Below are 16,081 nucleotides of genomic sequence, written 5' to 3'. Positions count from 1 at the left end.
AAAGAAAAGAAGATTCCTAGTCACGAAAATTATTTTCTGTAGCAACATGAGGTGAAAATGAAGGCTTGGTTGGTCGAATTTTGAAATCAATGGTGGCACCATCGAATCACATAACTCACAAATTTTCTGATTTTCAAAAGAAAATTCTTTCTAAATTCGACCATGTATGGCCAGCCTAGATGTTACAATGTTTCTCTTTATTTCCATCTAAGCGATGTTGTCATAAACTTGGCAGGCTGCCTGTTTTTTCTTTTTCGACAGCTGTCAGCTGTGAGCAGAGAACTCTGCACTGAATCGGCAAAATGCTTTTGTTCAGATCGTGAGGGGGTAGAATCGCAATCTGATTCTTTAACCAGTTCAGATCCGAGCTATAGCCGAATGACGGCTACAGCGCGGACCTGCTTTGCCAGGGCTATGTCTATTGATGTAGTCTCGTGCCCGAGCGGCCTGCGCGCTCTGTGATCAGCGAGTCTATGAGACTCGCTGGATCACAGATCGGAGTAAGGGGTCGATCACCTCAGGTTTCTTCTATACAGGTATCGAGCTGAGATTAGGAGCACTCCCTTAAAGGGAGTGCTCCTAATCTCAGCTTGTTACCTGTATAAAAGACACCTGTCCACAGAAGCAATCAATTTAGATTCCAGTTAAGCACCCAGACTCTTCTACTACAAAGCCATGCTGTTGTCATAGATGCAGTATGCAGTTTAGCATTGTTTTGCTGAAATATGCAAGACCTTCGCTAAAAAAGACATCACCTGGATGGGAGCACATGCTGCTCTGAAACCTGGATATGTCTCTTTAAGCATTGATGGTGCCTTTCCAGATGTGCAAGCTCCCCATTCCATACACACTAATACATCTCCATACCATCAAAGATGCAGGCAGATGCAGTGCCCATGATTGCTAAAAAGAATGTAAAATGTTCGATTTGTCTGACCATAGAACAGTTTTTCACTTTGCAACAGACAATTGTAAATGAGGTTTGGCCCAGAGATGAGTCCAGCATTTATGGATCATGTTGAGATATGGCTCCGTCTTTGCATGATAGAGCTTTAACTCGCATTTTTGGATGGCACGGCAAACTGTGTTAACAGACAGCGATATTTGAAAGTATTCGTGAGTCCATGCAGTGATGTCCATCACAGAATCATGCCTGCTTTTAATGCAGTGCCGCCTGAGGGCCTTAGATCACAGGTATCCAATATTGCATTTTGGCCTTGCGCACAGAGGTTTCTTCAGATTCTGAGAATTTTTTGATGATATTATGTGCTGTAGATGATGATATATTTAAAGTCTTTGCAAGTTTATGTTGATGCTCAACTCTTTTGAGGCATGATGCTGCCATCAATTTCACAATTACCTTATTTTTTTCTTAAAATTGTACATTTTCTCAGTTTAAACATTTGATATGCTTTATATTTTCTATTGTGATTAAAATATAGTTTTATGAGATTTGGAAATCATTGCATTCTGTTTTTATGTAGATTTTACACAGCATCCCAACTTTTTTTTAGAATTGGGGTTGTACATATAAAATGTCAGGTTTCTGTAATGTAAACAAATGAGACAAAGATAAATCATTTCAGAACTCTTTCCATCTTTAATGTGACCTATAAACTGTGCAACTCTGTTGAACAACAAGCTTAAATCTTTTAGGTGGAGGGAAGTAAAAATAAAAAACAATTATAATATGGTTGCATAAGTGTGCACACCCTTAAACTAATACTTTGTTGAAGCACCTTTTGATTTTATTACAGCAGTGTTTTTGGGTATGAGTCTATCAACATGGCACATCTTGACTTGGCCATTATTTGCCCACTCTTCTTTGTAAAAACACTCCAAATCTGTCAGATTGCTCGGGCATCTTCTGTGCAAAGCCCTCTTTAGATCACCCCACAGATTTTCAATTGGATTCAGGTCTGGGCTCTGGCTGGGCATTTCCAAAACTTTAATCTTCTTGTGGTGAAGCCATTCCTTTGTTGATTTGGATGTATGCTTTGGGTCATTGCCATGCTGAAAGATGAGTGAAGGTTTTGTGCCAATATTGACTGGTATTTGGATCTGTTCATAATTCCCTCTACCTTGACTAAGGTCCAACTGACAAAAAACAGCCCCAAAGCATGATGCTGCCACCATCATGCTTCACTGTGAGTATGGTGTTCTTGTGGTGATGTGCAGTGTTGTTTTTGCACCAAACATATCTTTTGGAATTATGGCCAAAACGTTCAACCTTGGTTTCATCAGACCATAACACATTTTCCCAGATGCTTTTGAGAGACTTCAGATGTGTTTTTAAAAAATGTAGCTGGGCTTGGATGTTTTTCGTTTTGCCACTCTACCCCTTAGCCCAGACATATGAAGAATATGGGAGAGTGTTGTCACATGTACCACACAGCCAGTACTTGTATATTCTTTTAGCTCCTTTTAATGTTTCTGTAGGCCTCTTTGCAGCCTCCCTGACCAGTTTTCTTCTAGTCTTTTCATCAATTTTGGTGGGACGTCCAGTTCTTGGTAATGTCACTGTTGTGCCATTTTTTCCCCACTTGATGATGACCGTCTTCACTGTGTTCCAGGGTATATCTAATGCCTTGGAAATTATTTTGTACCCTTCTTCTGACTGATACCTTTTAACAATGAGATCCCTCTGATGTTTTGGACCATGGCTTTGGCTGTAGGATGCGACTAAGACTGTGTCAGGAAAGAATTACTAGAACAGCTGAACGTTATTTGGGGTTAATCAGAGGCACTTTAAATGATGGCAGGTGTGTACTGACTCCTATTTAACATGAGCTTGAATGTGATTACTTAATTCTGAACACAGCTACAGTGAGGGAAAAAAGTAATTTTGTATGTTTGCCTACTGACAAAGAAATGATCAGTCTATAATTTTAATGGTAGGTTTATTTTAACAGTGAGAGACAGAACAATGACAAAAAATACCAGAAAAACGCATTTCACAAAAGTTATAAATTGATTTGCATTTTAATGAGTGAGTGGAATAAGTATTTGATCCCCTATCAATCAGCAAGATTTCTGGCTGCCAGGTTTCTTCTATACAGGTATGGAGCTGAGATTAGGAGCACTTCCTTAAAGGGAGTGCTCCTAATCTCAGCTTGTTACCTGTATAAAAGACACCTGTCCACAGAAGCAATCAATTTAGATTCCAAACTCTCCACCATGGCCAAGACCAAAGAGCTGTTCAAGGATGTCAGGGACAAGATTGTAGCCCTAACACAAGGCCGGAATGGGCTACAAGACCATCGCCAAGCAGCTTGGTGAGAGAGTGACAACAGTTGGTGTGATTATTCGCAAATGGAAGAAACACAAAATAACTGTCAATCTCCCTCGGTCTGGGGCTCCACGTAAAATATCACCTCGCGGAGTTTCAATGATCATGAGAAAGATGAGGAATCAGCCCAGAACTACACGGGAGAATCTTGTCAATGATCTCAAGGCAGCTGGGACCATAGTCACCAAGAAAAAAATAGGTAACACATTACGCCATGAAGGACTGAAATCCCACAGCACCCGCAAGGTCCCCCTGAAAGCACATGTACAGATGTTCATTAGCAAACTCCACAGGAGAACTGGATGAAAAAATTGTGGTCAGATGAGACCGAAATCGAGCTCTTTGGCATCAACTCAACTCGCCGTGTTTGGAGGAGGAGGAATGCTGCCTATGACCCCAAGAACACCATCCCCACCTTCAAACATGGAGGTGGAAACGTTATGCTTTCGGGGTGTTTTTCTGCTAAGGGGACAGGACAATGTCACCGCATCAAAGGGACGATGGACAGGGCCATGTACCATCAAATCTTGGGAAGAGGAGGAACCTCTTTCCCTCAGCCAGGGCATTGAAAATGGGTCCTAGATGGGTATTCCAGTATGACAATGACCCAAAACACATGACCAAGGCAACAAAGGAGTGTCTCAAGAAGAACGTACAAAATCAGCAGGGGATTAAATACTTTTTTTACCCTCACTGTACATCCCGTTATAAGAGGGTGTGCACACTTATGCAACCACATTATTTTCGTTTTTTTATTATTACTTCCCTCTCTAAAATATTTGTTTGTTTTTCAATTGAGTTATACAGTTTATAGGTTACATTAAGGCCACTTTCACACTGGGGCGGTAAGGGCATCGGCGGAAAAGTGCTGCTAGTTTTAGCAGCGCTTTACCGCTGTTTTAACCCCTGCTAGCAGCCAAAGAAGGGGTTAATAGCGCCCATGTATCGCCGCTGCCAATGGAGGAGCGGTGTATGCACCACTCCTAAACCATCTCAAAGATGCTGCTTGCAGGACTTTTTTTTAACATCCCGCAAGCGCACCACTCCAGTGTGAAAGCACTCGGGCTTTCACACTGGAGTGACAGTAGAGGTTGCAGGTGCTATTTTTAGCGCTAAAACACCTGTAACACTCAGTGTGAAAGTGGCCTTTAGGTGGAAAAGGTGCTGAAATGATTTATCTTTGTCTCATTTTTTTACATCACAGAAACCTGACATTTTAACAGGGGTGTGTAGACTTTTTATATCCATTGTATACATGTTTTTCTGTTTGTATATGGCTTTCCTTTTATCCCCAGAAGTCTGTATGGCACGTGAGCCAACATTTTAGGCATCACACGCCAAGTCTTTAATCCTTGGTAATAATTTGGATGCCTGGTTTCTCCTATTATTACATCATGAAGACTACAGCAGGCAGACCTTTCCATTTAGAATAGACCTGTCTCTGTAACTACAGATCACAAAGCAGATGGTATTGGGTGAATTATATTTTAATATTTTCACATTATACATTTTATATATATATATATCTATAAATATTTTACTATTTATATAAAAGTGGCAATATTACAAACAATGCTAAACAAGTGCATAGGTAGTAAATGCAGAAGACAAATACAGAGGATTTGACATTTGGTAGTGGGGGGGATCTAACAGCAGGCAATTTTGGCAGGAGAGGATTGCGGAGGGAATGACAGAAGGCAGAGTATGTACAGGTGACCAGTGTGGAGGGTATGATAGGGGGCAGTATGAGCATGAAAGGAGAGTGAAGGGTGTAACAGTAGGCAGTATGAGCAAAAGAGGTGCATTGGGTGTGACAGAGGGTAGTATATACAGGCTTGCATGGAGGAATAACGGGTAGCAGTATGTGTAGAAAGAGTTCAGAAGGTATGACAGCAGACAGCATGTGCAGGAGAAACTTATGGAGGGTATGACAGCAAGTGGCATGTACAGAAGAGGACAGGAGGCAATATGTACAGGAGAGAAATATGGAGTTTATGCTAGGGGTGCAATATATGTAGGAAAACTGTGCAGTGCATTGCAGCAGGAAGTACTGTATATGCAAGACAAATGTGCAGAGGGTATATACAGGGGAGAAATGTGTATAGGGGAGGAGTACGGAAGAGTTGAGGGTATAACAATTGGCAGTAAGTGCAGCATTAGAGGACTCCAGACAGGAGTTATAACAGCAGGCATTATGTGCAGGAGAGGAATGTGAAGGGTATGAAAGTTGGAAGAACAGTTAATCTTAATTCACAAATGGTGCTTACTGATATTTCCATAGTTAGCAAAAAAATAAACTGGTCATAGCCATACAGGTGAATATAGATGTAGAGAAATGTGCCTGATGCATTTTGGCTTTGGTCTTAGGGGTTATTACATGTGCATAAAGTAATGGGTGCCACAGGGTTGTCACACCTGAGCTGGGGCTCAGAGGATCCAATACACACATACTAAATATTTACCACTGAGAGGTTGGTGCACATGCTTTTGAAGTAGATCACAATACATTATAGACAGTTCACTGAGTTACAGCTTGTAAACTAGGGGACAGGAGGGTTACCGCTTTACTGCTTTCTTCTTTTTTTTGGTGGCCTATCTCTGAAAGATTAATGCCCATATACCGCAGACTGGTGCCTGATGGGTTCATGCATATACACCACCAAATGGGCAATGTTGGATAATGCATATACTCTACTGGTGTAAAACTGGCTAGAGTATATTGGAGGGGCTGGTATGGATACTGAGGAGTCATGTGTGTATTGGGGACAAGGTACAAGTAAGAGATCTAATGCAAACAAAATCCCACACTACACGGAAGGCCCTTGGGGATGCTGCAAATGACTGCAGTAGCTTGTGCTAAACATTTTGTGCTGTTCTCTTCCAGTGAGTATGTCCTACACTAAACATAGTGTTGCTCACTTTTACACCTTTCCAGACATGCAAGCCTTCTTTTCAGTGCATACAAGGCATTCTCTGATTGGATGAGGTAGGAATTATGATCCTCTTCCTCTCCATCTCAGAGTAGCTCTCTGTCATAGGGAGGCAGAAAGAAAGAGGAAAATAAAATGTAAAATCACACACAAGCAAGCATAACTACACACTTCAATAACTGCATAATCACACTACAATCAGACCTTGGCTTACTGTACTCAAACTGGTAATCACATGATGTTTTTCACACTTTTTGTACCATCATATTCCCTTAAACAATAAGCCGTCTCTGTATTTTTTCTGGATCTGATCATTAGGAAGTTTATGACCTATATAGTATAGTTCAGGATTTTCTTTTTTATTTATCTCCATGGTGTGGAACACCATGGAACATAGAATACTGTTATCAATGATGAAGTTTTCTTTCTAATTCGCATTAAAGGATACCTGTCATGAGAGACACTGATCCAGGATATGTACGCAGCACGTGAAGTCAAAGCTTCTTATCTGCATACATACTTTAAGACAGTAATTTAGAAAGTACTGAAATCTGAGGATCAGTATGACATCTGGACAGCCTCTACTTTCAGAAAGAAATAAGTATGGCAGCCCATGTAAATCATTCTTTTCAGTTTCATCAGTACTTCTTGTTGGAAGCGCTTTTGATCTAATTACATTTATTATTGTGTGCGGTCAAGACAGTGCTTACTGTTCATACTTTTAAATGCAAAGGATATAATTGCAATGTTAATATGCAGATATAGAGTAGTGTCCCTTAACCTGTTAAGTAAATCTGTCATGTGAAACCTAGTCATTATGGAAATGCTAGCTGCCTGGTTGCCATGTTGATTCTTTAGCTTTAGTACTATCTGATCCAGGAAAAAAAACTGCAGATGTGGAGTTTTGATTTTACTTCTTGCATACTGGGTTAGTGACAAATTATTGAAGTCAAAAAACACCTGTGAGTGGGCATTTTCTGAAGGATGTTTATAATGACAGCCCACAGATGTCCTTTAATCGGAAATCCCTGACTCATGGGTAATATACTAGTCACTTCGAGCACAGTGAATTGAACTGGCAAAACTTTACTACCTCAGAACTGATATGTAGCCTGTAATTTGGGGAGTGGCTGCTTTCATCAAAGCTTCTGAGACAGATGCTTTGCTTCATGATTGAAAGTTGATTCCTAGTTGCTCCTTTAGGATTCCTGCAACGATTGAAGAGTTTTATAGCATCATCTTACTTTGTCATGTGAATTCATTTAAACCACATCAGTAGATTCTTGAGAGATTAGCCATGTAAAATAGCTAAAGTTTAATCCTACTTTTTTTTTTCTCTTTTTCTTTCCAGGCCTTTAAGATGCTATTGTATGTATGCTGCTGCACAGGTTATGTGGCCAGTAAATTCAACCAGGTCATGTAAAAGCAAGTAATACGTGGCCCAAAACAATTTGCTTCAAAGATGGAGGAACTCTATAAGGAAACACCAGAACTACAGGTTGACTTGAATAGCACCCCTTCTTCTATCCCAAACAAACTTGAGAATGGGGTTGCCCAGCTTATTACTGCGGAAGCTTGGAATATTAATCCATCTGGTCTTATGAAAAAAGCTCTTTCTCCTCTAGTAACTGTTCCAGCAGCCCCTGTTCTTGGCCCCTCTTCCGATTCCCAGAGTGGAGTAGCACTAAAAGTGGCTGCAACTGTACTTCAGCCTATTTGTCTTGGAGAAAGCCCTGTTGTGCTTCCAATACACTGGCAAGTTGCAGGTAGTACACCATCTCAAATAGGTACTAGCAACAGCAGCCCACCATATGTTATCACCACACAAGGGCCTGTCCCATTGCCTGTGCTTTTGGAGCAACACGTTTTTCAGCACTTGAACTCTCCTCTGGTATTGCCACAAGGATCGTCATGTCCTGGCGCTACAATTCAAAACCATCTTTTTCCTGGAACTGCTGCTACAGTTGGTCAACCCCAAATTCTTGATGAAAAGACTTCTAGCCCAGTGCAAGAAACAGTTCTGCCACCTGTTTTTCAAAATCCAGGTTTTTCAGCTGTGCTGCAAGATTTCTTTCCGTCGCCAAACAATCTAGGCACACCTTCCCCGTGTCATATATCTTCAGATTACGCCTCTACCAATGTCCACACTGTTCCACCGCAAGCCTTTAGCTCGCCTTTATCACCACTAGTTCCTCCTGCCACTCTCCTGGTACCGTATCCAGTTATAGTCCCTTTGCCAGTGCCAATACCTTTACCAATTCCAATCCCCATACCAGTGCCACACACTGAATGTCCAGAGAATGCAAACCATCAAAAAACAACAGTAGAAATCCCAAAGAGTTGCAAAAGCACACAGACCCCAATGGAAAAAGAAGACATTAAGCCTTTTGAATCCACAGGAAAGCCAGAACTTGCACAATTTCATCGGCACTCTGTCATCAAAATGAACAATGAAAACGAAGCGCTGGATCTTTCGTTAAAAACCGAAACACTGGTGAAAAGCAATGATGTGATTAGTATGAATAACCAAGCAGTGGAGGAAGAAGGTGTTTTAGATCTTTCATTCCCAGTTTACAAAAGATGCGTTAATACTACAAGTGCTCAGAATGGAACTTCTGTGTCGTACGGGCAACTTGGTGACTCTTCAAGCCCTTCCACTGGTAAAAAATTTCCTACCCCTACAACACTAAATCCAAGCCTTGCGCATCATGAGCTGACGCAGAAAGATACCCGCGTCATCTGCACTAATTCTAGTGAACTTATAAGACAGCAGAAATGGTCTTCTGAACAAAGCAACAGAGGTAGCTATGAGCCCAAATCCACCAACAACATAGAACTTGTGAGTAGCTCCCAAAAAGCAAAAGTCATTGTTTCTGTAAAAGATGCTGTGCCTGCCATATTCTGTGGCAAAATCAAAGGGCTTTCTGGTGTGTCTACAAAAAACTTTTCTTTTAAGAAAGATTTACCACAAGACTCTACTGTGCAGGGCTATGATGTGAAGACTCAGGCAGACGTAAAGGAGAATGCTGATGCATTAAGGAAACCAGTAAAGAACAGAAGTGTTAAATTAAAGAAAGTGAATTCACAAGAAATACACATACTCCCAATCAAAAAGCAAAGACTAGCTGCTTTCTTTCCAAGGAAATAGGATCTGCCTCATTGGAGAGGTTAAAACCAATTAGAAGTTGTCCATTTGTTGGGTTTGACTGGAAGGTGATATTGAAACATCACACCAGTGTCCTGATTTACTGGCCCTGCATTCTACAGCCCTGCACAGGGCACCTTGTGATCTAGAGGTAGATCCAAGAACTGCTGTGTGTGGGGCTGTAGCAGACAGGAACTGGATTAACCGACTCTACGCCTAGGAAAATATTACTGCAAAACAACTTTTCGAAATCACAACAAATTATGGATGTAGAAATGGAAGTATTTGCTTTGAAAAATTGGAATACAAAGATCACTTAGCCTTTTTTTAAACTGACACATAACAGTTTATAATGATGATACATATGGGACAGCAATTAATTACCAAGTTGATCCATTTGCCTTTAAAATAACTTTGTAATTTATTATATGTGAGATGGGAAACAATGGGTAACCATGAAAATGTAAATAGTCAGTGAACTGGGACATTTTTGTCACATGCATTGGCAAAGGCCCTAAAACAACCTATTTTTAAGGAGATCACACATTTTATGCAGCTTTTACTAGAGTGCTGGGCTGGCCAGAATGGTTTTACTGCCAAGATTTCCCTATATGCTGTATTTAATAATAATAGCAACACTGCATATTTAAAATAAATGCTTGTACGTGTCAATGATTTACTTTACCTGTGTCTGTTGTGGATCTTACTCAAAAAATTGGTCACATTCAGTTCAGGACTTTGATTTGTCTGCAATTATGAAATACACCAACAACCATTGAGTTTGGGGATCCAGGATGCGTTCAGGGCTGTGCACCTACATGAATGTCAAATTAGAAGCAACATCTGTGCAGATGTTGCATCCCAATTGACATCAATGGAACTGCCTTAACAGGGATGCACCGTGTGGGTAAACACGGCCCTCCACGGATGTACAGCTATGTAACCCCTGTGTCAATGAGTTCTTGGTATAACTAAAGTTTGAGTAGTGGCTCATTCACAATTCTTGATGGCTTCACATTGCATTAAAATGTCATTAAATCCAGACTATGAAAAAAAACTCTCATTACATGCTATATAACAGTGTACATACTCACAAAGAGACTCAAGCATGTGTTTTGTGTAGAGTGAAATATACCTGGTTGATCCTGCCTTCAGCTGTCCCTCCCATTTTCTCTGTGTCCCCCCACTGCAAGTTGTGATTGTGTAGACAAGGTGGTGTCCTCTATGAAGCACGCTCAATTTCAGTTCCCTTCTAAGCTCTTCAATTCCTCCTTTTTCTTAACTCTGCAGCCCACATGACTATAGAGTCACACATCTGGGCATATACACAGTGGTAATTAATACTCCCCTCCATGTCTTCCTATTGCTAAACACTACGGGGATGGGATATAGTATGCTGAATAAATTCACTAGGAAACTCACAAAAATGCTTAGTTTTAATATAAATCCTTACTAAATGTATCAAATGTAACTACTAATACCTATACAGTAAAAAAGAGCCTTGGATGCAGGTGCCATCTGAACAAAATGAAGACTAGTGTCATACATCTTTGACTCTGCCTACACTATATTAATGCACAAAAAATACACATCTGATGTTCAATAAAGATGTACAGTATAGAAAGCTGTAAAACCGTTATTTGATATTTATAATCTAAATTGAATTGCTCTTCTGAAACTTTTTTTTTTTGTCATGTGACTGACACAGCACCAATCAGGACTGGCCAGCCACAGACTCACACTGTAGAGAGCATACAGTGCCTTGAAAAAGTATTCATACCCCTTGAAATTTTCCACATTTTGTCATGTTACAACCAAAAATGTAAATGTATTTTATTGGGATTTTATGTGATAGACCAACATAAAGTGGCACATAATTGTGAAGTGGAAAGAAAATGATAAATGGTTTTCTAAATTATTTACAAATACAGTGCATCCGGAAAGTATTCACAAGAAATTCCTCAAAATTCTACACACAATACCCAATAATGACAACATAAAAAGAAGTTTGAAATCTTTGCAAATTTATTAAAAATAAAAAACAATTACAAGTACATAAGTATTCACAGACTTTGTTGAAGCACCTTTGGCAACAATTACAGCCTCAAGTCTTTTTTGAGTATGAAGCTACAAGCTTGGCGCACCTATTTTTGGGCAGTTTCTCCCATTCTTTGCAGGACGTCTCAAGCTCCATCAGGTTGGAGGGGGGGGCATTGGTGCATAGCCATATTCAGATCTCTCCAGAGATGTTAAATCGGGTTCAAGTCTGGGGCTTTGGCTAGGCCACACAAGGAAATTCACAGAGTTGTCCTGTAGCCACTCCTTTGTTATTTTAGCTGTGTGCTTAGCAGGGTCGATTTGATTTAAATCAAGATTTAAATCACTAGTAAAAAGGCTCGATTTAAATCAACTCTATTTATCACCACTAGTTCCTCATAATTCATCATTATTTTTAAAGAGCAACTGTCATCTCTGTTTCTATCGCCTCCTCTGACCCACTGTTGACTCACCGACAGTCTCATTCACTTTAATGGGACAGCTGGTGATGCGGCAGTGACACAACAAGGTGAGGGATGTGGGCGGCAGCAGGTGAGCGCATGCTAGCTAACAGGCACTGCCATGATGGATCGGAAATGACAGGTGCTCTTTAAATGTAAGGCCTTATTCTTGGGTAGTTAGAATCTTTAATATTTGCAAACAAAATTAATGTTTCCTATTTAGAGTAATAAGCTGTCAGGTTAGTAAAACAGCGATATCAGAACTGATTCAATCATACAGTTTGTAGTGTACAAAGATTTGCAAAACAATGGGATAAGGGAATATTCCTGAACTTTGTTTTATTTCATGGTTACTGTGAAATTGTGCGAATGCATCAATGCAGTGCATGTTATCTCCGCTTGTAGAGCTTAGATTCATTGAATGAGTTTACCAAAAATTTAAATATTGCAGAATATACAGCCTCATGCTACATAACTAAGCTCCATTTCATGCTGAATAAACTAAATTATTAATTTATCCTAAATAGAAAACTATCTTTAGATGGATTCTTACTCCAAAAGCATTTAATTAAAATACATTTGATTAAAAAAATCATTGATTTTTATCCACCCTGGTGCTTAGGGTCGTTGTCCTGCTGGAAGATGAACTGTCGCCCTAGTCTGAGGTCCAGAGTGCTCTGGAGCAGGTTTTCATCAAGGATGTCTCTGTACATTGCTGCATTCATCTTTCCCTCGATCCTGACTAGTCTCCCAGTTTCTGCAGCTGAAAAACATCCCCACAGCATGATGCTGCCACCACCATGCTTCAGTGAAGGGATGGTATTGGCCAGGTGATGAGCAGTGCCAAGTTTCCTCCAGACATGACGCTTGCCATTCAGGCCAAAGAGTTCATTCTTTATTTCATCAGACCAGAGAATTTTGTTTCTCATGGTCTGAGAGTTCTTCAGGTGCCTTTTGGAAAACCCCAGGTGGGCTGTCATGTGCCTTTTACTAAGGAGTGGCTTCTATCTGGCCACTCTACCATATAGGCCTGATTGGTGGAGTGCTGCAGAGATGGTAGTTCTTCTGGAAGGTTCTCCTCTCTCCACAGAGAAATGCTGGAGCTCTGTCAGTCAGAGTGACCACCGGGTTCTTGGTCACCTCCCAGACTAAGGCCCTTTTCCCCCCAATTGCGGAGTTTGGCTGGGCAGCCCAATCTAGGAAGAGTCGTGGTGGTTCCAAACTTCTTCCATTTACGGATGATGGAGGCCATTGTGCTCATTGGGACCTTCAATGCTGCAGAAATTTTTCTGTACCTTTCCCCAGATCTGTCCCTCAATACAATCCTGTCTTGGAGGTCTACAGTAAATTGCTGGAACTTCATGGCATGGTTTGTGCTCTGACATACACTGTTAACTGTGGTACCTTATATAGACAGATGTTTGCCTTTCCAAATCATGTCCAATCAACTGAATTTACCACAGGTAGACTCCTTTTAAGTTGTAGAAACAGCTCAAGGATAATCAGTGGAAACAGGATGTACCTGAGCTCAATTTTGAGTGTCATGGCACAGGCAAACGTGTGCAAAGATTTCAAACAAACTTCTTTCACATTGTCATTATGGGGTATTGTTTGTGGAATTTTGAGTAAAATAATGCATTTAATCCGTTTTCGAATAAGGCTGTAACGTAACAAAATGTGGAAAAAGTCAAGCGCTGTGAATACTTTCCGTATGCACTGTAATTATCTCAAAAGTGTGGCATGCATTTGCATTCAGGGCCCCCCCCCCCAGTTAATACTTTGTAGAACCATCTTTTGCTGCAATTACAGCTGCATGTCTTTTTTGGGGATGTCTCTACCAGCTTTGCACATCTTGAGAGTTTAATTTTTGCCCATTTTTCTTTGCAAAATAGCTCAAGCTCTGTCAGATTGGCTGGAGAGCATCTGTGAACAGCAAATTTCAAGTCTTGCTACAGATTCTTAATTAGATGTAGACCTGGACTTTGACTGGGCTATTCTAACACTTGGCCTTCATGATGCTGTTTGTTCACTGAGGTTCTCTATCAAACCTCTGAGGGCTTCACAGAACAGATGTATTTATACTGAGATTCAATTACACACAGGTGGAGTCTATTTACTAATTAGCTGACTTCTGAAGGCAATTGGTTCCACTAGATTTGGGTTAGGGGTATCAGAGTAAAGGGAACTAAATACAAATGAACTCTACACTTTTCAGATATTTATTTGCAAAACATTTTGAAAACCATTTATCATTTTCCTTCCACCTCACAATTACGTGCCCCTTTGTTTTGGTCTATCACGGAAAATACATCTACATTTTTGGTTGTAAATATCAATGGGGTATGAATACTTTTTCAAGGCACTTGACATCAGCATCATCATCAAGTAATAGAGTAATAGAAGCCCCTCCCAAGGATCTTTCCCTGCAGATGTCAAAGAACAGGGAAAGATTATGTGACCGCACAAGAGGGCTGCAGGAATAAGGTACTTAGAGGATTACAAGAAAACAAAATACAGTGGCATGATATATATAATTTATGTGAATGAATTATGGCAATTAACACTTTTCTGTTTAGGATAACTTGCAACTGGGCTCTGGTGTTCCGCCATCAGGCTCAGAGGGATGAGCCGGCTGGGGGTCTTTCATGGTTTCTTGCATTGGGGCCCTGAAAGTTCTAGTTATGCTACTGGTTTTGGACAAACTTCATGAAGCCCAGTGCTTCATGCTGCCATCACTAGAGGCACTGTCTTACCATCTGACAGGAAGTAGTGTCCTCATTGCAGGAAGGGTGACAGTCAATAGCAGCAGGCACCACTGAAAAAAGCACTTTGTACCAGGGGTTGCCAACCCCTGAATTTAAATATGTGCAGTGTTGTGGCTCGGTAAGCTCACTGGCTGTAAAACGTTGCACATTACATTTGATGTGTAGCTTTAATAAAAAGACACTAGCCACTTGCCTACTAGGCACTTTTATCCCCATCTTGGCCAGGCCAATTTTCAGCGCTGTCACACATTGAATGACAATTGTTCGGTCATGCTTCTCTGTACCCATATGAAATTTTTATAATTTTTTTCACACAAATAGAGCTTTCTTTTGGTGGTATTTAATCACCACTGGGTTTTTAATTTTTTGCAAAACTATTGAAAAAATACCCAAAATTTTGAAAAACAAAAGATTTTTATAGTGTTATAAAATTCTGCACACATGTAATTTTTCTCCTTTAGTGATGTGCACTGATGAGGTGGCACTGATAGGCAACACTAATAGGTGACACTGATGGGCAGCACTGATGGGTACTGTTGGGACTGCACTGATAATCAGTGCCCTGATTATGAGTGTAGATGTCCCTTTCACACAAGCCAGCTATCGGCTCTCCGGTCAGCGCGAAGAAAGGAATGCCGATAACCGGCCTGTGTTTATATTGTGAACAGCTGTCATTGGACACAGCTGATCACGTGGTAAAGGGCTGCTGTGATTGGCCCTTTACCCCGATCTGTGATCAGCTGTGTGCTAAGGATGCCCTCCTGGCAATGTATGCCTGCACTGCAGCCATCTTTCGGCGTGGACAGGAAGAGTTTAACCACTTAACAACCGGCCCATAGCCGAATGACGGCTGCAGGGCGTTTGCCTAACTCTGGAAGGGCGTATTATGACGTCCTTCCAGAATTCCCCTCTCGCGCGCCCCCGAACACATCCGTGACCGACCCGGCGCATCACGGATCCCGGGAAATGGCCGCTGATCGCGGCCGTTTACCATGTGATCGCTCCGTCAAATGACGGAGCGATCACATGTAAACAAACCGGCATCATCTAATGACGCCGGTTCCTCTCCTCCCTTCCTGTGTACCGATCAGTACACTGTGAGGTGAGAGGGGGATGGATGGATGGCAGCAGCGCTGTGGGCTGGATGTGTAGTGCCCACAGCGCTGCACAGTGACATCCAGCCATCCATCCATGCTCAGCCATCCCTAATGCCCTGCACTAATCTGCAATGCCCTGCAATACTCTGCAATACCCCACAATACTCTGCAATACCCCCACAATGCTCTGCAATACCCCCACAATGCTCTGCAATACCCCGCAGTACTCTGCAATACCCCGCAGTACTCTGCAATACCCCGCAATAGTCTGCAATACCCCGGAGTACTCTGCAATACCCCGCAGTACACTGCAATACCCCGCAGTACTCTGCAATACCCCGCAATACCCCGCAGTAC

The 16,081-nt window shown here is 41.3% G+C and overlaps 1 protein-coding gene across 1 annotated transcript in view; it reads left to right on the top strand.

Moving 5' to 3' along the window:
• RAI2 (retinoic acid induced 2) overlaps positions 1-10,031 on the top strand; it is a 120,177-nt gene extending 110,146 nt beyond the window's left edge. Inside the window, exon 2 of the mRNA XM_073615176.1 lies at positions 7,571-10,031. Within this exon, the coding sequence (XP_073471277.1) occupies positions 7,682-9,367 (1,686 nt within the window). The 5' untranslated portion in view covers positions 7,571-7,681 and the 3' untranslated portion in view covers positions 9,368-10,031. The remainder of the gene's footprint in view (positions 1-7,570) is intronic.
• Positions 10,032-16,081: the final 6,050 nt, after the last annotated feature.

The sequence above is a fragment of the Aquarana catesbeiana genome, linkage group LG02, assembly GCF_042186555.1.
Source record: "Aquarana catesbeiana isolate 2022-GZ linkage group LG02, ASM4218655v1, whole genome shotgun sequence".
Taxonomy (NCBI): Eukaryota; Metazoa; Chordata; class Amphibia; order Anura; family Ranidae; genus Aquarana; species Aquarana catesbeiana.
The sequence above is the reverse complement of the archived record's forward strand: the minus strand, read 5'-3'. Positions and strand labels throughout refer to the sequence as shown.